This window comes from Oryctolagus cuniculus, chromosome 15, assembly GCF_964237555.1.
Source record: "Oryctolagus cuniculus chromosome 15, mOryCun1.1, whole genome shotgun sequence".
Lineage (NCBI taxonomy): Eukaryota > Metazoa > Chordata > Mammalia > Lagomorpha > Leporidae > Oryctolagus > Oryctolagus cuniculus.
Window position 1 is genome coordinate 82,633,978 of NC_091446.1, and position 21,411 is coordinate 82,655,388.

General features: G+C 43.8%; 1 protein-coding gene across 4 annotated transcripts in view; it reads right to left on the reverse strand.

The window, feature by feature from the left end:
- Positions 1–21,411, reverse strand: part of PARG (poly(ADP-ribose) glycohydrolase) — a 123,352-nt gene extending 101,941 nt beyond the window's left edge. Inside the window, exons 1-6 of one of the 4 annotated variants that reach the window (XM_008269836.4) lie at positions 21,334–21,411; positions 13,111–13,177; positions 11,240–12,223; positions 10,151–10,334; positions 2,796–2,918; positions 2,600–2,683 (exon numbers count right to left, since the gene is read on the reverse strand). In XM_008269836.4, coding sequence (XP_008268058.2) covers positions 2,600–2,683; positions 2,796–2,918; positions 10,151–10,334; positions 11,240–12,223; positions 13,111–13,148 — 1,413 coding nt within the window. In that variant the 5' untranslated portion in view covers positions 13,149–13,177; positions 21,334–21,411. Of the gene's footprint in view, positions 1–2,599; positions 2,684–2,795; positions 2,919–10,150; positions 10,335–11,239; positions 12,224–13,110; positions 13,178–14,240; positions 14,363–20,914 lie in introns of those variants that run through there. The other 3 variants (XM_008269834.4, XM_008269835.4, XM_070058109.1) reach the window with 3 other exon arrangements.

Here is a 21,411-nt window from a genome sequence, read left to right on the forward strand (position 1 = left end):
CAGAAAGTGTTAAATAGCACCGTCTATCAACAAGTAAATGGACAAACACTGTAAACATTATAGCACACATGCTATGTGATTCCACTCATGTAAAATGCACACTCATCTACTGTGAAAAAGAACAGTTCAACAGTTGTCTGGGGCCACAGCTGCCACTGGAATCAGCCACAGAGGGGCAGGAGGAGTCGATGGGGCGGCAGGGGTGTCCTGTTAACTTGTCTGTCATGGGGGTTTCACCAGTACACCCAAATGTCAACACTCATCAAATTACATGCTTCAAAAGGATGTACTTTCTTCTACATATATTCCTCAAAACTGGTAAGGAAAAACATTTTAAATAGTCTTTGCACTCTACTAAAGTAATTTATTAAAAGTATGAAAATAGTGAATTAGAATTCACTAATGACATTTTATAATTAGTATTAACTACTAATATTTACTTTTACATCAGCCTTTAAGTTTCAAAATGAGGTCTTCTATCATTAGAAAAACCGGATGCTTCTCCGTAGTCTTAGTGACCAACCACTGAGAGACTTCTTTGAAGTTTCCTAATTCATGTTAAGTACAAAGAAGTCCCTTCTGGGCAAATTATCAGGCACATTGTTTATAGAAACATTATTGTGCAAATCAACTTTTGAGGACGCTGTTCCTTTTTTAAACTTTGGATGTCTCTAATCCCTCATGGCCTATAAATAGCAAAGAAGAGCATTATATTGAATCAGAGGGACTTAATGTCTCCCCCTTCCTCTCTCGTAGCATTCTTCCAGCGAAGGAAACAATTACCATAAGCAGGCAGAGAAAATCTCTATGGATTACTGTGCTCTGATGAATTTATCCGAAGATAAACAAGAAAGGGGAATTCAGATTAGAGCAATTACCCCTTTCTAAAGTAATCATGGAACACTAAAGAACTGCTAGACAGGTGAGCAGACCGTGTAACCTAGAATACACTATGATCATTGCTTATTTTTGAAAAAAAAAAAAAAAAGAAAACTTATTAAAAAATAGCTCTGGACATAAAAGTCCATAAAGAATCTAACACGGTGATTCTTTGAATGGTGTTCCAGGATAGCCTGCTCCTGCGTTTGAGTTTAAAAATTTCCATTTTTGCATACAAAGGCCAAGTGACAATACAAATATTTCTGTGCAAAAAAGGGAAAACTGATTAAAAAATTGTTTTCACTGTGGTAAAAAATCAAATGATGGTTCGCCATGATTAAAATGGAAAACCCGATCAACTGATATAGCTATTTAAGCACTACAGTTATTAGAAATTTATATTTAGCTTTATATTTGTACATATTTAATTAACATTATTAAAAGTAAGTAAATCCTGGCAGATCTTAAAAAGTTTTCCATTTAAAAGGAATCTATTTGAAAAAAGTCATATGGCATTGAGAAATATTTTCCCTAAGGAATAAAATTTTCAAAATATACTATGGATGATAACTGAATGAATGTTTTTCATGTAAATAAAGAAAAACCTGGGATGCAAAGAAATATACAGAAAATTTAAGAATAATTTGAAAGTATAAATGAAAAACATAATAAAACTATAAACAACAAAATAAATGTCTAACAAAAATAAGACCTATTTTCATGGAAGTACAGAAAATTCTGTCATTATGTATATTTATAAAAACATTAAAAGTTGGAGCTGGCACTGTGACATAGTGGGCTAAGCCTCTGCCTGTGGCACCAGAATCCCATATGGGCACCAGCTTGGACCTGGCTGCTCCTCTTGTGATCCAGCTCTCTGCTTATAGCCTAAGGCAGTGGAAGACTGTCCAAGTACTTGGGACCCTAGTACCCACATAGGAAACCCAGAAGAAGCTTCTGACTCCAGATTGGCCCAGTTATGGCCATTACAGCCATTTGGGGAGTGGCCATGTCCACTCCCATTTCCAACACAAGACAGACCTTTCTGTTTCTCCCTCTCCCTGTCTGTAACTCTGCCTCTAAAATAAATAAATAAAATTTTGAAAAAAAAATTTAAAAAGTTTCCATGGCTATAGAATGCTCCTCTCCTAAATATATATATGTAAATATAATCACTTATATTTATATATACTGATATATATTAAATCACTGATATTTTAGATATTAGAAAGTCTAATGCTTGCCATTAGTTGCACATGAAACATTTAAAAAAACAAATTATTGCCAAAATGTTAAGACTAATAAATAAATTAACAGCATTAAAAAATAGAATATGTAATGTGTATTTTAATCATTAGGAAACTCAAGATTCCTTTGGGCAAATATTGCTGAAGTCATAATAATTCTTTCTTGATTTACTTTTAAAGGCATTTCAGAAACGTGATAATTTTAAAGCAGAAAATAAAAGAGAAACCTGAACTGAAGGAAATTGGATGGGGAATCCAGAAACAGAGGTCTTATTTCTGGTTGTCCAAATTATATGGTGTGGCTTCAGGCAAGTCATTTGCAACTCTCAATTTTTACACTCATTTTTCTGGAGAGGCAGTGGAAACCAGGAAGGTTCTAAGGAGCTTTCTTAGTGTCAGGAATCCAACTCTTTGCATATAAAGATCGCTGCTACCTGAGTCTGTTATAAGATGAGAATGGTACAGGAACCTACCTTTAGGTTTTGAGGTCGTGAGAATTTGTTGAGAAGTGCAGTCTGAATGAGCTCCCATCGACTCCCTGCTGTTCGCTCCCCATTCTTTTAGGAAAAAAAAATTCATGAAGCAATTACTCAAATTCTTTTGCACAATAAATGCAAGTAAGTATTACACCATCTCTCAGATGAAAAAAAACCTCAGTTTTGTTCTCACCTCATCTTCCACAGGGTAGAGGTTTTGTTCAGAACAAGGCATTTTAACATGCTTGTTATCCCACAAATCTTTATAATGTGTTGGAAACGGTTTAGGAACTTCTCCTGCTCTCAAGAGATCTACCTGAAATAGAGGGTAAACAGGAGAATTGTAAGTGTGAACAAACCAAGCGTACCTTCTGTAAAACAACACTAAGAAGGGAGCCAAAGCAAGGCTACAAAACAGACGCCAGCTCCCAGGCAAGAAATCGCAGTTCTCTTCAGCACTGCCACTTCTCACCTCCCTTCCATCAGCTTTCAAGTCACCACACTCTACTCTGAACATCTATTCCTGTCCTACCTAGGCCCTGCCAGGCCTCTGTCATTCTTTGTGGAATTTGTCAACAGCCTTCTACTCCTCTCCCTAACTCCAACTGCTTCCATATACATTCACCACTTCCCCTACCCCAAACCCCATCCCCGTGAAAAACTCTTAATATCTGCCTTGAAATTGCATTAACTTTCTAAGTATTCCCAGCCTTCTAATCCTATAATGCTTACACTGATTCCAAATGTCATTGTTTTTCACATACTCTATTCCCCACATACTATTTATTCTAGATAAGCCAGCAGACTTATTCCTTATACATAGCAAATCCACTTTCATGCCTGTATGCTTGTATATACACCATCTCTCTTTCTCTCCCTCTCATTTTTTTTTTAAGATTTTATTTATTTTACTTGAAAGAGTTACACAGAGAGAGAAGGAGAGGCAGAGAGAGACAGAGAGGTCTTCCATCCACTGGTTCACTCCCCAATTGGCTGCAATGGCTGGAGCTGCGCTGATCTTAAGCCAGGAGCCAGGAGCTTCTTCCAGGTCTCCCACATGGGTGCAAGGGCCCAAGGACTTGAGCTATCTTCCACTGCTTTCCCAGGCCATAGCAGAGAGCTGGATCAGAAGTGGAGTAGCCGGGACTCGAACTGGCGCCCCTATGGGGTGCTGGCACTGCAGGCAGCAGCTTTACAGGCTATGCCACAGTGCTGGCCCCTCTCTCCCTTTTTAAACACCAGTCCTACCAATTGCCATATCCCTACAGTCTCTTTGGTTAATCCTCTGCTCTCACCTTCACTTCTATGAGGTCTTCAGAAACCTTCCTAGGAGACTATTTCCCTTGTTTTATTAATCATTATTGTACTAGAACACATCCACGTTTCATATCCTCACTAGGCACTGAATTTCTTGGGAATAACAATATTAGAGAACAGAGCTTGGTGCAGCTGTTAAGTTGCCACTTGGGACACCTGCATCCCACATTGGAGGGCTTGGTTCAAGTCCCAGCTCCTCTGATGAAAGAATTTTAATTAAAAAAATAAAAATAAATTAATAACTTAAAAATTAGCTATGTTAACAGAGCTGGGCCAATCTGGAGTCAGAAGCTTCTTCTGGGTCTCCTATGTGGGTACCAGGGCCCCAAGAACCTGGCATATGTGTATTTATAAGTACAAATGTGATGTAAACATACACTACTACTGTAACAACCTTACATAAATGTTTGAGGACGCAGCATATAATTAAAACCATAAAAGTTTTGTTTTGCCTATTCACATGCAAAGAATCATAATGTGGTTTTCTCTGTGTGGTCTCTTTCGTCTAATGTTTTCAAAACTCATCCATGTGGTATATGTATCAGCAACTCACTGCTGTGCATTAAATATGTATTACCACATAAATAAACTAAAGATTTCAATCTTACTAGGCTACGGATGAGGGGTTCACATGTTACAAGAACCTATTCTATACACATTGAATTCATCCAGCGGGCTTAAGGAAGACCTCCTTGAGGAATTGGCAACTGAAGAAAGTTCTAAAGAATCAAAAGAAGTTAACTGGGCAAAGAGGGAAAAACAAGGTTGTTTCTCAAAAAGGGAATGGCTTATGAAAAGGAAGACTGTTAAACATCAGTTTTAGAAAATCACCTGCAACTTACAAGAAAAACATTTGCAGTCCCTCTGTATGGGTCACCATTAAAACCACAGGGTAAATGAGACCACCCACAGAGCGACAGTGAGAGCAGAAAGGACCTCAGTCCCTGAGGAGCTCCAACAACACTTAGTGGTCACATATGGAAGAAGAGCCTAAAAGGAACATAAGAACATGGCGTCATGTCAGCCCAAGGCTGAAAATATTCCAGGAAGGAAGGAAAGGTCTAGAGTCAAATGTGCCTGAGTCAGCCATTCTGCTGAAAGTATTTTCACCTCCTTATGCTGGCCAAGACAACACTGTAAACATGCTCTGTGTCATATGGGGAAAACAACAGCACCAGTCGATATGCTTGCATGCAAGTGCTGGTGTGTATGCCAGTGTTCACAGACAAGCAAGTGCTGAGTGTCATGCCCATGAAATTTCAGATCACCTGACATCTCTAACACTAAATACTGGCTTCATTTTATTACTTCAAATTCTGTAACTATTAGTATCTGGTGTCCCAGGAATACAACAAAGGATTGTTTATTAAGTAACTAGTAATTATATACATATGGGGCTGGCACTGTGACATAGTGGGTAAAGCCACCACCTACAGCACCGGCACTCCACATGGGTGCCAGTTCAAGTCCTGGCTGCTCCACTGCCGATCTAGCTCTCTGCTGTGGCCTGGGAAAGCAGTAGAAGATGGCCCAAGTGCTTGGGCCCCTGCACCTGCAGGGGAGACCCGGAAGAAGCTTCTGGCTCCTGGCTTCGGATAGGCCCAGCTCCAACCATTGCAGCCAACAAAGGAGTGAACCAGCAGATGGAAAATCTCTCTCTCTCTCTCTGCCTCTCCTTTTCTCTCTGTGTAACTCTGACTTTCAAATAAATAAATAAATCTTTAAAAAAATTACATACATATCACATTATTATATTCAGAGTCTAGGAGAAGAACAAGAGGATTATTAAACTCTGGGAACTGGCTAAGAGAGACTTAGGTTTTTCTGAGTTACATACTTTCACGTAACTGCTGCATTTTTTCCAGGGATGCTGTACTACTTTCATAATAAATAATATTTTATTTTTCTTTTAACTCAAAGGCCTTTGAGTCTCCAAAAAATAGTAATTATACAGATTAAATACTAATAGCATAGGATGCTTTTGAGCTTTCTTTGTGGGAATGGAAAAGTGAGGAAGGAGAAAAGTTAAAATATAATTTAACTCTCTCAATCTTCTTTCCAAATCTTCACCATTCTTAACAGCTCAGCCAGCCAAAGAAATGTAATTTTACACACATTACCAGCTCCTCCACTTCCTTCATTACCTATATGTAAAATTTACCATTTCCCATTAATTTTAATTTAAAAAAAAATGCAACCTAGGCCGGCGCCGCGGCTCACTAGGCTAATCCTCCGCCTAGTGGCGCCGGCACACCGGGTTCTAGTCCCGGTCGGGGCGCCGGATTCTGTCCCGGTTGCCCCTCTTCCAGGCCAGCTCTCTGCTGTGGCCCGGGAGTGCAGTGGAGGATGGCCCAGGTGCTTGGGCCCTGCACCCCATGGGAGACCAGGAAAAGCACCTGGCTCCTGGCTCCTGCCATCAGATCAGCGCGGTGCGCCGGCCGCAGCGCGCCGGCCGCGGCGGCCATTGGAGGGTGAACCAACGGCAAAGGAAGACCTTTCTCTCTGTCTCTCTCTCTCACTGTCCACTCTGCCTGTCAAAAAAAAAAAAAAAAAAAAAAAAAAAAAAAAAAAAAAAGCAACCTTCTCTTTTCTTTCCTTTAGCCCCATAATTATTACCCTATGTCAGGGATTGTCAAACTTTTTGTGGGAGAACTCTTTTCTTCTTCTGAGAAATCTGTTAAGAAATCTTTTTTCCGTGTGATGCAAATTTGAAATTAAGAGTTAGAGATGACAGCTAAAGTGTACACCAATCTATTATTTAATTTATGCTTACAGCTTTTACTCAATATCAAAAAAACTCCTGGGGCAGGTATTTGCCTAGTTGTTAATATGTCCACATTCCATTGTATAAAACTTGGATTTGAGTCTCAGTTCTGTGCTCAATTCCAGCTTCTCGATAACATGTACCTTGGCACACAGCAGGTCATGAGTGAAGTATGTGGGTCCCTGGCACCCACACAGGAGACTTGGATTGAATTCCTGGCTCCCGGCTTAGCCCTCACCCAGCCCCAGTCATTGAGGCATTTGGGGAGTGAACCAGCATATAGAAGCTCTGGCTGTCTCCATCCCTATGCCACTCAAATAATAAAAAGAGAAAGAGAAAAAGAAAATTCCGACTCCCACACCTAAGTGCAAATGGTAACATTTTTTAAACTGTTATTTTGACATTTAAGTAAATTCTTAAATGTTAAGCAGCAGTAGTAAGAGTTATCCTGGCAAAATCTGCTTGTTAAAATATGGTATTAAGCATCTTCAAATGTTGAATGTACTTGTTAGTTTTTCAGTTATAAAAATGTAATTTAGAAAATAAACTTAAGTTACACTTCAAAAGAACCCCTGGAGCACCTCCACGCCGCACATGTGTTACCAGTATCTCCTTTCTGAGGGCCACATTACTGCTCCTTGCTTGGATGAGCAAAACCTCCTCCTTCCCTCCCATGCAACCATCGGACTGATCTTGCTGTCACACAACCATCGCCAACTCTGGGTCCTGACACCTGAAGCTATCTGAGATACGGATCCCATTCACTTTTCAAGTCTTCTCTTCCATCATCCTTCACCAAAATTCTAAATTGTAAGCAACATGACTGTTTCCACTTCTAAAAAAAACAGGCTTCAATACATAGCCTTGTCTCAGAAAGCTCACATATCTGTCTGGAATTCTCTTAACTTCCTAACCCCACCTCAGAAATTTCTACTCATCTTTAAGAGCTCAGCTCAAGCCCACAACCCTGGTCAGTATCATTTCCATCTCTAAATATGCTACAGATTTCGAATTTCAAAATCTTTGGTCACATCTAGACCAAGCTATATGATAAATGAGATGTCTTGATTGTTCAGTCTCTGTGAAATCTAGAGTGACTAAAACTGAGATGAAGATTTGAAACTGTCTAATGAGCAATGCACTTTCCAACACTGGATTATGGTAATGATTGCACAGTTCAGCAGAATGATTAAGTATACAGAGTTAAGTACATAAAATGGGTTAGCTTGGTTGGTGTTGTGATACAGCAGGTAAAGCACCTCTCTATGATACCAGCATCCCACATGGGTGCTGGTTTGAGTCCCAGATGCTCCATTTCCTATCCAGCTCCATGCTAATGGCCTGAGAAAGTAGCAGAAGACAGCCCAAATGCTTGGAGCCCTGCACCCATCTGGGAGACGTGGATGAAGCTCCAGGCCCAGTGCCAGACATTGTGACCATCTTGGGAGTGAACCAGTGGATGGAAGAACTCCCCCCTTCCTGTAACTCTTTCAAATAAATAAATAAATCTTTTTAAAAAATAGGTTGGGCCGGCGCCGCGGCTCACTAGGCTAATCCTCCGCCTAGCGGCGCCGGCACACCGGGTTCTAGTCCCGGTCGGGGCACTGGATTCTGTCCCGGTTGCCCCTCTTCCAGGCCAGCCCTCTGCTGTGGCCAGGGAGTGCAGTGGAGGATGGCCCAGGTGCTTGGGCCCTGCACCCCATGGGAGACCAGGAAAAGCACCTGGCTCCTGGCTCCTGCCATCGGATCAGCGCGGTGCGCCGGCCGCAGCGCGCCGGCCGCGGCGGCCATTGGAGGGTGAACCAACGGCAAAAGGAAGAACTTTCTCTCTGTCTCTCTCTCTCACTGTCCACTCTGCCTGTCAAAAAAAAAAAAAAAAAAAAAAAAAAGGATAAAAAATAGGTTAACTTTATGTACCTCAGAAAAGTCACTTTTAAAAAAGAAAAACAGAACCTACAGAAAGTACAAGAGGGATGAGAATGAGAGGTTACTGCTGAGCAGATTCACAACATTTTGAATGTACTTAATGCCACTGAATTGCACACTTAAAAATTGATGAAACAGAAAATTTTACATATGTATATTTCAGCATAAAAAAAGGAGGGGACAGCACTGTGCGTAGCGGCTAAAGCTGCTGTCTGCAATGCTGGTATTCCATATGGGTGCCGGTTCAAGTCCTGGCTGCTCCACTTCTGATCCAGTTCTCTGCTATGGCCTGGGAGAGCAGCAGAAGATGGCCCAAGTGCTTGGGACCCTGTACCTGCTTGGGAGGCCCAGCTCCGGCCGTTGTGGCCATTTGGGGAGTGAACCAGCAGATAGAGGACCTCTTTCTCTGCCTCTGCCTTTCTGTAACTCTTCCTTTCAAATAAATACCTAAATCTTTAAAAAGAAAATAAACAAACAAACAAAAAAAAGGAGGCGTGGGCATTTAGCATAGTGGTTAAGATGTCCAGCTTCCATGTAAGACTGCCTGGGTTTGGGTGGGTGTTGCGTCACAGCAGTTTAAGCCTCTGCTCAGGACTCCCGCATCCCATAACCCAGGGCAGATTTGAGTCTCAGCTACTGACCTTCTGATGCAGCTTCCAGCTACTGTATTCTCAGAGGCAGCAGACGATGGTTCCAATGCTTGGGGCCCTGCCTCCCAGAAAGAGTTCCAGGCTCATGGTTTCAGCCTGGCTCAGCCCAGGCTGTTGCAGGCATTTGGGAATGAATCAATGGATGGGAGATCCTTCTCTCTCTATTGTTCTTTCAAGTAGATGAAAACAGATAACCATTTAAAAAACCTGATAAAGAGTGCCTGAGTTTGATTCCTAGCTCTGGCTCTTGATTTCTAGCTTCCTGCTAATGAGACCCTGGGAGGCAACAGTGATGGCTCAAGTAATTAGGTTCCTGATACCCCCATGAGAGACCTGGACTACATTTCTGGTTCCTGACCCTGGCCCTTGTCCAGAACTGGCTACTGTGTGCATTTAGGATATGAACCAAGAGTTATCTTTCACTGCCTAGTGAAAAAGAGAAAAAAGTAAAAAAGGAAAATGAGATTGGATTCAGACATGTTGTGTTTGAGATACCAGGGAGATAGTCAAAATGACATACAGGAGAATCTAAAGCTCAGAAAACATGGCAAAAGAGGAGAATGACTTAAGGGTACTGAACCACAAACACAACCTTGAGTTTTAGCGACTAAAACACACCTAACATGTGTTGGGAGCTCAAAAATATGAGGTTTCTTAAAAATGAAAAATTGAATTTCATCACCAGTTGACAATGATTCACCTTGCTGATTTGTCAGGTACTGTATTAAAGAATAAGCTATCATTTATCTCTCCATTCCATAGACAGCTCAGTATTTTATATACGCAGTAGAAAGAACCTTCTGTGCGCTGGTCTAGTGTTCACTTCAATAAAAATCATAACAATCCAGGATTTGCAGGCCTCTCTCCTCACAGGGAAGAGGTGATACCCACCCGCACAGTTACTGTGTGATTGGCAGACGGTCTCAAGGGGGGCAGCCGGATCCCACACCGAGGCAATCTTCTCATTTCCTCCATAGGCGTTCCAAGCCACTTCTTATCTGGAGAAAGGTGAGGTGGCATGTATTTAGGGGTCTTCCTTTCTGTTCTTTGATGTTTCATTTCACATTGTTCTTTTCTAAGGTCGAGACAGTCACAAATTATTCACTGTTGCATTTCCCTGGGATACATAAGTACAAAACTTACCCAGAACATTACTGTTTAAGTGCACCAATCTTCTCTCACTTTAGTTGTTTCATTTTTACAATCAAGCATTATAAAGCTTACGTTAAAACCCAAGAATATTATTTTCAACAGTCTGAGGAAAGAATTTCCAAATATATATATATAAATGACCTTCTGAAAACAGAACTGAGGTATGGTTCACAGAATCTGCTACATCTAGGGTCCCTTCAGAGTAATTTTCAGTGAAGTAAACTTACTATCACAGAAACTACTGAGTGGGTTTTAAGATTCCATATGCAAAAATATCAGATTATGAGCTTTATACAGTAAGACACAAGTGGATTTAAATCCCAGCATTACCACCGACAAGCTACATTTCAACTGTAACCATAGCAAGTCTGTTTTCCATTTCTAAAGTGAGTACATTACAACTTGCAAAGCTCCGGCCGTTGCAGCCAACTGGGGAGTGAACCAGCAGATGGAAGACCTCTCTGTCTGTCTCTGCCTCTCCTTCTCTCTCTGTGTTACTCTTTCAAATAAATAAATAAATCTTTAAAAATAAAAGTTAAAAAAAGAGGAATTATTATCAAATAATTTTCGTGTTCTAATAATTCCCATAATTCCAGAAGGAAGTTCATGAAACTACGGATCTGATTTACAGTATTTTTTTCGCTTGTTTTCTGTTTCTGATATTTTTAGAATTTGAACTTTGACATCTAGGTTTACACTTAACATACATAGTTAAGAAGGAACAACTATGTCTTTGCTTTACTATAAATCTTAACTTTGTTAAACCCTCTTACAGAATCATAAAACATACTACACCATTGGAGAGACAGCCCTGATGGGAAACATTACCTTCTGTCCTCTGCTTTGGGCATTCTCATGAAGTGGTCTGTGATTTTAGAATCCTTCTTCCCATGTTGTTTGGAATTTCTGCATTCCACATTCAGGCTAGAAGTGTTTCCAAGTAGCTTGGCATTCAAATCATTCATTCCTGCATGGCTCTCTCCTTCAAACTGGAAATGCGATCTACCTTCACCTCCCTTAGCAGAACACCGCTTCCTGAACTCTGCGTCGGCTTCTTTAGCTTGGAACCTTGGAAGTTTAATAGCTGTCTGGGAGGAGCGGCCATCTTCTTGTTCATCAAAGCCGGGACTCGTCTCTTCCTCCGCTTCCGAGTCTTGACAACTGTTTTTGGAGTTATCTACATCCATGGGTGAGTCAGGTTCACTTTCCTTTTCAAATGGAGGAGAACTTCCCAGGCTCCCCTCTCGTGTGCTCAGTCTGTTGTCACTGCTCAGTCCAGTACCAGCATCCTCAGAGCCGACGTCTGACAACGGGCTCTCTGGCACCACGTCTGCTTCTTCCTGCTGACAACCTGCACAGCCTTCCATGCAACAGCAAGACTTGCCGCACTTCTGGTGGCTTCTGGCTTCTCCGGCCTGCTCGTCTTCTGTAGTCTGCTTTGCATTTGCAAGCTTTACAGGTGTCAAAAATTGTTGATTATCTCTATCTTCGTCGTCGTCTGTGTCACTGGGATCCTCAGTTTGGGGTGACTGCTCCGTGTTAGCATTACTGAACTGCTCTGATAGCAGAGTGACTGTGGGAGGCTCACCGTCCAAATGCTGCTCCGTCTGTTTGCCTTCATGCTGCCACTTACACACAGCTGCAGTCTGCTGCTGGTTCAGATACTGTGTACTTTTCTCAACAGCTGGTTTATCAAGACTTCGCTGAGAAACATTTTCCAATTTTTCCAAGTTATGTTGGTAAAAGTTATCTTTTTGTACAGAACTCATCATGGATTCTATACTTGTATTGTTGTTTTCTTTACTATGCAAACTATAAGAGAAAAGAAAGAACTAAAGGTAACTTGTGATAAAGTCATTTATCTGACCACACTGCACCATCTCACAGCAATAGCTGTACTCCTTGTGGTTCCCTGAGCACACAGTATGCTGTTTCCCGACTCCGCCTTTGTGCGTGCGCTGTGATGCCCTTCCCCGAGCTGTGTCCCCTGCAAACGCCTGCCTTTCCTTCAAGTCTTAAACCTAAATCTCACTCACTCCTCACACAGCCTCATGGCCCACAGGTTAAAAAAAGGCCATCATTGGTTTCCTTTTTAAGCAACCACCACTGCACCTTGCTCATGCCTTTACTGCTGCACTTCTCACACCAAGCAGCAATTGCAATGTTCTTATGTCTCTCTCGAGTGCTACACTACCGCTAACTTAAAGACAGGCACAGACAGCTTAGTAGGCTAAGCCTCCGCCTGCAGAACCAGCATCCCATATGGGTTCTGGTTCTGTCCTGGCTGCTCCACTTCAATCTAGCTCTCTGCTATGGCAGAGAGGATGGCCCAAGTGCTTGGGCCCCTGCACCCACATGGTAGACCTGGAAGAAGCTCCAGCTGTTGTGGCCATTTGGGGAATAAACCAGCAGATGGAAGACTTTTCTCTCTGTCTCTCCCTCTCTCTGCCTGTAACTCTATCTCTCAAATAAATAAATAAAACCTTAAAAAAAAGACAGGCGTTGTTGCTCTTTCATCTCTGTATCTCAAGTATCAAAAGGGTCCCTGAAACACAGGAGATTCTAAAAAAATTACTGAGCAAATGAATTAGATGAAGAAAAATAGGAAAGCAAAACAAGAGACAGAAAACACTATGAGGTAAGATAAAGCATCCCATGTATTATGCTGTACATTTTTCTATATAAGCAAGTTTCTATACCTCTCTGGTTCAGCTGTCTTGATTCCTTTGGTGTCCATCCAACTGGTAATGGTCTTCTGTTTGAAAACTATAAAAAAGAATAATTAGTGTACATGCATTTGTCCCTTCAAATTAAAAAAAAAAATATATATAGGTATATTCTGTGGTTAAACAAATATAATTCCTTTAACCCAAGCAGTTAAGAATTAAGATGGGAACACAAATATTACTACTTATTGGGGCTGGCACTGTGGTATAGAAGGCTAAGACTCTGCCTGCAGTGCCAGCATCCCATATGGGCACTGGTTTGAATCCTGGTTGCTCCACTTTGGATCCAGCTCCCTGCTAAGGCACCTGGGAAAAAGATGGCCCAAGTCCTTGGGCCCCTGCACTCACATGGGAGATTGGGAAGAAGCTCCTGGCTCCTGGTTTCAGATAAGCCCAACTCCAGCCATTGCAGCCATCTGGGGAGTGAACCAGCAAATGAAAGCGACCTCTGTGTGTGTATGTGTGTGTGTAACTTTCAAATAAGTAAATAAATAAATCTTAAAAAAAAAGTTAGTACTTCGGGCACAGGGCAGAAAGTGGCTGACACACAAAAGAGATGGAATGGCCTAATAGATGAGAGCACAGGCTCTGAAACAAGAGCACCTGGATCCAAATCGCAGCTCTCCCATGGGCTTCCCACGTGACCCTGTGAAGGGTCGGTCACCTGTCTGTCTCAGATTCCTTATCTGTAAGACATGCACAATAACAGTATCTCTTGGGGTTCATGTGAAGCTTAAGGTAACTTCCTTAGTGATCCAAGTAAAGCATTATGGCACTATCTGTGTATGTTCAGTAAACTCTAGCTCTTAATTATCTTTATTATTAAAAGAGGCCCTGATAGGGAATTAAGGTATTTCTAAGGAAAAGATTACTTTAGGGACAGGAGTAAGTGGAGATAATGGGTTAAGAACTTCTTGTAAGAGGCAGCGCTTGGCTGGTGCCTTGTCTCAATAGGCTAATCCTCCGCCTAGCGGCACCAGCACACTGGATTCTAGTCCCGGTTGCCCCTCTTCCAGGCCAGCTCTCTGCTGTGGCCCGGGAAGGCAGTGGAGGATGGCCCAAGTGCTTGGGCCCTGCACCCCATGGGAGACCAGGAGAAGTACCTGGCTCCTGCTTTCGGATCAGCGTGGTGCGCCGGCCGCAGCGCGCCAGCTGTGGCGGCCATTGGAGGGTGAACCAACAGCAAAAGGAAGACCTTTCTCTCTCTCTCTCTCTCACTGTCCACTCTGCCTGTCAAAAATAAAAATAAAAAAAAAGAGGCAGCACTTGAGTTGTACCTTTAATAATACACATGCAGTCACATAAAGGGAAAATCATAAAAGGCACCCATGGCACAGAAATAACAGAACTTAAAAAGAAAGCAACAGGAGGCCAGCATTGTAACAGGTAAGCTGCCACCCGCGACACACATATCCCATATGGGCGCTGGTTCGAGACCTGGCTCTCCACTTCTGATCCAACTCCCTGCTAACATGCCTGGGAAAACAGCAGAAGAGGGCCCAAGTTCTTGGACCCCTGCACCCACATAGGAGACTTGAAAGAAGTTCCGGGTTCCTGGGCTCAGACCCAGCCATTGTGGCCATTTGAGGAGTGAACCAGTGGATGGAAGAAAGCTAGCCCTTTCTCTCTAACTCTGCCTTTCAAATATGTAAATAAAAAAAAAGCAACAGAAAACATGGCTGAAAAGTCATCCATCAGAATATCCTAGAGATCCTTGAATGATCCACAAAAAGAGGTACAAAGGTGTTGAGCAGGCATTTAGCCCAGATAACATCAGAGTGCCCAGGTTCAGTTTCCAGCTCCAGCCTCTCGCCAGTGCAGACCCTGGGGGCAGCAGTGATGGCTCAAGAACTCGGCTTCTGCCAGCTACATGGGAGGTCTGGACTGTGTTCCTGGCTCCCAGCTTCAGCCCCAGTGCAGCCACAGTAGTTGCAGGACTGGGGAATGACCCAGTAGGTGGGAGTGCTCTATGTATCTCTGCCTCTCTAATTAAAAAACAAAACAAAAGTGTGGCAAGTTAATGCTCAGAGTGGAATTCCAGAACTCAAGTCTAGAAGGCATGACAAAATGTATAGAGGACAAACCTGAGGAGCAAAAAAAAGCCAATTGGCAGAAATCAGTGAGGAAGCTACTGGTGCAATGATCTCCATGATCTCCAAACGATCCAGCAGTGAGTGGATCCCAGAGCCAGCCTCCACAACCACTGAGTCAGAATCTATACCTGAGTATAAAGTAAGTGTGCTGCCCACATTTAATATCCTGGATTCCAATGTGAGAATGTATATGCCATCAGCCACAAACTCACATCCCCTCAAACACCATATATGAGTAAAACAGGTGTAGGCTTAAATTATTACAATGAACAATTTATTTATTACTGAGATAACAGCATAATTAAAATACATTCCAGATTTGAGATTTTTATATTCAAATATTCAAATGCAATATGACAGCTCAACTACTAAAAAACTTTGATTAGTTTTTTTTAAGATTTTATTTATTTATTTGAGAGGTACAGTTACAGAAAGGTCTTCCACCCACTGGCTCACTCCCCAAATAGCTGCAACAGCCGGAGCTGCGCCCATCCAAAGGCAGGAGCCAGGTGCTTCCTCCCTGTCTCCCACTTGGGTAGCAGGGCCCAAAGACTTGGGCCATCTTCTACTGCTTTCCCAGGCCACAGCAGAGAGCTGGATTGAAAGAGGGGCAGCCCGGACTAGAACCAGCGCCCATATGGGATGCTGGTGCCACAGGCAGAGGATTAACCTACTGCGCATGGTACTGGCCCCCTGATTAGTATTTTTAAAATAGTTTCACCACAAGGAAGTATTATATATAGTTGATATTTCTGGTTAAACACCATTATTTAATGATTTTATTATTTCTGCAGCAAAGCAGGCTTCAAAGAAAATAACAGCTTGGTCAGGAGGGATCCTATATGGGCACCAGTTCGAGACCCGGCTGCTCTTCTTCTGATCCAGCTCTCTGCCATGGCCTGGGAAAACAGTGGAATATGGCCCAAATCCTTGGACCCTGCACCCGAGTAGGAGACCCAGAAGAAGCTCCTGGCTCCTGGCTTCAGATCAGCACAGCTCTGGCTGTTGCAGCCATCTGGGGAGTGAACCATCAGAAGGAAACCCCCTCTCTCTGCCTCTCCTCTCTCTGTGTAACTCTTTCAAATAAATAAATCTTAAAAAAAAAAAATGAACCATTTGACTCTGAGATTTTTTTATTTCCTACTGAAACACCCCAAAATCAGTAACTTTTTGAGCGTCTCATTGGTGTTCAAAAAGTTTCAGAAGTGAAAGCGTTTCAGATTCCAAATCTTCGGATTAAGGGTGCTCAATCAGTGAAGTCTCTGCAAATATTCCAAAGTCTGCCAACTCCAAAATGTGAAAAGCATCTGGTCCCAAGCATTTCAGATAATGGATATTCAATCAACAGTGAACACAGCAAGGCCAGTTCAGAAAATTCTCCACTGACCAGAGAAATTAAAACACTCTTTCCCATACTGGTAACATTCTATGTCAGGATGCAGGGGCTGGTCTCCTCCAATGCACATGAAACAATGCTATCCTGTAAGCCTACGGGACCTAAGGCCGCCCCACACCACTTCACGAAAAGCCACGGGAAGTGCTGCCGTGGCGCAAAAGGAGGAGAGTGTTCTCTCCTGCTGCCCCGACACCAAGGATGTGTTTCTGGCATCAGGCTTCGGATGATGATTCCTGAAGCCTAAGAGATGAGGAACCAAAAGCCCTGCTGATAAAGCATTTCTCGGCCCTCTGGAGGGCTTGCCTACTTCTCTGTCCTATACCACCACTTCTGGCTTCCCAAGGTTTCTTTCCCAACACATCCACCTGCCTGCTTCGGCACTTTCATCCCCCATACTCCTGACGAAAGCATAAAATGACGCCCCCCACATTTCCTGGGAATTTAACTAGAAGTAATCACGGCAAACAAAAGGGTAGTAAGAAATGATGAAAAAGATACAAGATCTAGAGGTAAACAATGCTGACAGAGATCTGTGCTCAGGTACCCACCTTGGCCAAGTCATTGAACTTCTTTGAGTCTATATTCTCATCAAGAAAATGGAATTAATAACAGGTCCTTCCAAGGGTTTTGTGGATGAAATTATTACCCAGGCTCACAAAGCAGATACTCAACAAGCATACTGTCTCCCGACCCTTCTACTCATCTTTCCCGTTGTTTCACTGAGCTTTATGGCGACTTTGAGCCATCACACTTACTCTCCTTAGTAGCCAGTGTGTTTCAGCGAAGTTATTCAATTAGCAGGTGCAGACACAGAATTCAATGGCATTCTGCATAGTAAAGGAATACTTGACCTCCACAAAAAGCCTCCTACAGCAACACAACCGGAATAGCCACTTCATGTAGGAACATGAGTAGCATACAGAGTTCTGCCTGAAGGCAGATGTCCACAGGAAGACAGATAATACAAAATTTAAAAATACTGAGTAGGGGAGGGCATTTGACCTAGTGGCTAAGATGCCCGCATCCCGTATTCCCAGCTCTGCTGATTTTAGCTTTCTGCTAACTGCAGAAGTAGCATGTGTGGCTCAAGTGGATGGGTCCCCGCCACCCACACGAAGACCTGTATAGAGGCTCCTGGCTTCTATAGGCATTTGGGGAGCAAACCAGCAGATGGGAATCTTCTGTCTTCCTGCCTCTCAAAGAAAAAGACCCGTAATAAATATCCATTTCCCCACCTCTCCTCCCAGTGCCTCTCAAATAATTTTTAAAAAAATATTAAATATCCATTTCACTACCTCTCCTACTTCTCTCAGGATAACTATATACTGTGCATAAAATTTTAAATATCAAGTTCCTTAAAAAAAAAAAAAACTCCAAAATTTGAAACAACAGTTTTTAGCACAAATTTCGACTTCAAACACTGGGTTAACTGGGGTTCTATAGCAGGTACACAGTGGACGTTTATAACACGAAGGGCAGCCAAATACGAACTTGGCTCTTCTGCAGAAAACACAATATCCAACCAATGAATACTGTCAGCCCCACCTGCAACCACTCCTCCTCTACAAGCAAATAAAGTTGAAAAGACCACAAAATGTCAAATCACACAAGACAGATAAAGAACCTAAAATTCACCTCCAGTTCTCCTTCCCCCTAACCAACTTCTTTCAAATCCACACTCTAAATTTTAAATCCATCTCTTAAACACAACACCCACTGAACACTGTGTTTCCTGCAACTGGTATCTAGGTCTACAATCTTGACTTTCTCTACTCCAGTGTTTTACAAACTACAAACGACTTTTTTTTTTTTTTTTTAAGATTTTATTTTTATTTGAGAGTCAGAGTTACAGACAGAAAGAGAGAAAGACAGAGAGAAAGGTCTTCCATCTGCTGGTTCACTCCCCAAATGGCCACAACAGCTGGAGTTGGGCCAATCTGAAGCCAGGAGCTACTTCTGGGTGTCCCATGTAGGTATAGCGGCCCAAACACTTACTTGGGCCATCTTCCACCTCTTTCCCAGGCCATAGCAGAAAGCTGGATAGGAAGTGGAGCAGCTGGGACCCAAACTGGCACCCATATGGGATGCCAGTGCCAGAGATGGAGGCTTCGCCTACTACACCACAGGGCCTGCCCCCTATTTTTTTTTTTAATGAAATAATACAGCATAAGAATGTGTCCGACATGGTAAGTAAAAGTATTACTTCATGAAAGATGCTTCAGTTATAAATATGGCGTGTTTCCCAGGGTGTACTCATATATACCATACAATTGCAAAATTTTTCTGCACCAAAATAAATTTATCTTTTTAATTCCATGTTCCCACAAACTCTCTGAAGTACACTGCACTGCTTACTCTGTGCACCAAATAAACTCACACGGGGTGTTATACTCAGAGAAGTCCAAAAGTCACTGCTTAAATCATCTTTCCTAAAAGAATTCCCCTACTTAAAAGCTTTTCAGCAATCTCCCGCAAACCACAGAAAGAAGCTCAAACTCCTTAAAACAGCCTCGGGTTTGCCAGGAGAAGAGCATCGGACACTTCCACGGCACTGTACATTTCAGTCCTAATTTCTGCACGTGCTGTTTCCTCTCACTGACTTTTCAAGCTTATATGATCTAAATTATGCCCACAGAACCCATTATTATTGTTTATGCTATGAACGCCCCAATCCATTTGTCTAGCACAGACATACTTAAAATTCTTTGGTACAAACCCAAGTATCACACTGTGTCCTTAATCCATATACTTCTTGGCTTTCCTACTGTCTGCATCCAAGTCTAAGCCACTACTATGTCCCACCTAAACTAACTCCTTAACTAATCTTGGGTCTCTAGTTGTGAGCCCCTTCTTTTTTTTTTTTTTTTTTTTTTTTTTTTTTTTTTAAAGTTATTTATTTGAAAGAGTTACAGAAAGAGAGAGATCTTCCATCTGCTGGTTCACTCCCAATATGGCAGCAACAGCCAGGAGCTTCTTTTGGGTTCCCACGTGGGTATAGGGCCCCAAGCACTTGGGCCGTCTTCCACTGCCTTCCCAGGCCATAGCAGGGAGCTGGATCAGAAGTGGAGCAGCTGGGACTCGAACCGGTGCCCACACGGGATGCTGGCACTGCAGGCTGTGGCTAAACCCACTAGGCCACAGTGCTGGCCTCATTCTTCTCCCTTTCAATCCATTGTTCACTTTCTACACATCAGCCACAGGCACTTTTAAGCAAACAAAACATAACCTAATCAACTCTCTCTACTGATAACTCATAACAGGTTGGGCATTCCCGGTCAAAAAAAATTCAAACTCCAAAATGCTTCAAAATCCGAAACCTTTTGAACACCAACGTGAAGCCACGGGTGGGAAACTCCTTCCCTGATCTCAAGTGGTGCCTGCACTTCAAACGCTGGTGCAGTAAAAAAAATGCTGTATAAAGTTGATCTTCGGGCCGTGCATAAGGGCTATATGAAACAGACGTGAATTTCCTACTGAGACGCCCTCGTATGTGTGCGAACATGCCACAAAACAATATAGCACTTCTGGTTCCAAGCGCTCTGGGTGAGGGATTCTCCACTGGGAGCTGTGGCCCCGCAAAGGTCAAAGTCTTTGTCTACACACCGCAGTGACATTTCCTCCTACCCCTGGGCGGCCCCACTCTGTCACTGCTCTCTGTCGCTCTACGTCCCGTGGCCTCTCCCTGCAACACTTCCTGGCCTTCTCTTCCCCGAGCTAATGTCAACGCACTGCTCAGTCCCCAGGACAATCATCTCCCCTACCGGAGGACCAGTTTTAATCCCATAAACAGGGTTAAGCAGAACGACCAGTGCCGACCCCCGCAGACATCCGTTCTTAGAGCGACGTGTGCCGTTCTCGTTCATTCATTCTCTCTCTCTCGTGATGAATTTTAGGTTATGAAGGCAAGCGGCCAAGCACCTCTGGTTCAAACACTGGATGCCAGGGACAAGGGCGCTGCCAACTAAAACAGTTCCGTGGGGCCCCGAACCTGCCCCGGAGACGTGGTGACATCCCGCTCGGTCCACCCAGACACACACAACGGGATGCACAAACGACTACGGGCAATTTCCCAGTCCAAGCAGGGAAAGCAAACAGGTGGCGTCTTTCGCCATCTCCAGCCAGAGGCTGTCCCACTACCAAGCGCACCGCGGAGAACCGGGCCCTCCGCGGCCCCACGAGTGGCCGCAGCGCGAGTGCACCCCCGCCCCGGGCCCACGAACTGAGACCAGGAAGAGAGGGTCGGGCCGAGACGAAGAACACAAGACTTTCACTCCCCCCCACCACGTACCAAGAGAGGTGGCGCCGCCTCTGTGCGGTCCCGCCCGCCCCGGGACGCAGCCGGGCGAGGGCGGTGGGACCCTGAACCGCACCGGGGCGTCCTTGGGGTCGAGGACGCGCCTCTGCCTGCCGGGGAAGCTCCGGGCGTCCGAGGCGGCCGGCGGAGAACTTGCGGCGGTGCCCCAGCGGGGTCGCTTGCTGCAGGGCTCACAGCCGGGGCCCGCGCTCATGCTGGGACCCGGAGCGCGCAGTCCCCGGGCCGGCCCGGGCAGAGAGCCTCATTCACTAACCCTGAGACGGACAGACTGCGCCTCGTTCTCGGCGCCTCCCCGCACCATTCCCTCTCTGCCGCTGCCTGCTTCCGGAGTTGCGGAGCCGCCAATCAGGCCCTGGGCATCGCCTGCCTTCCCTCTTCCTCAGACACCCCACCTGGATGCGCCGCTTTGATTCCGGCTCCGTTCACTTTCCCACCACCGGAAAGCTGCCGTCAAGCGACCCCGACTTCCG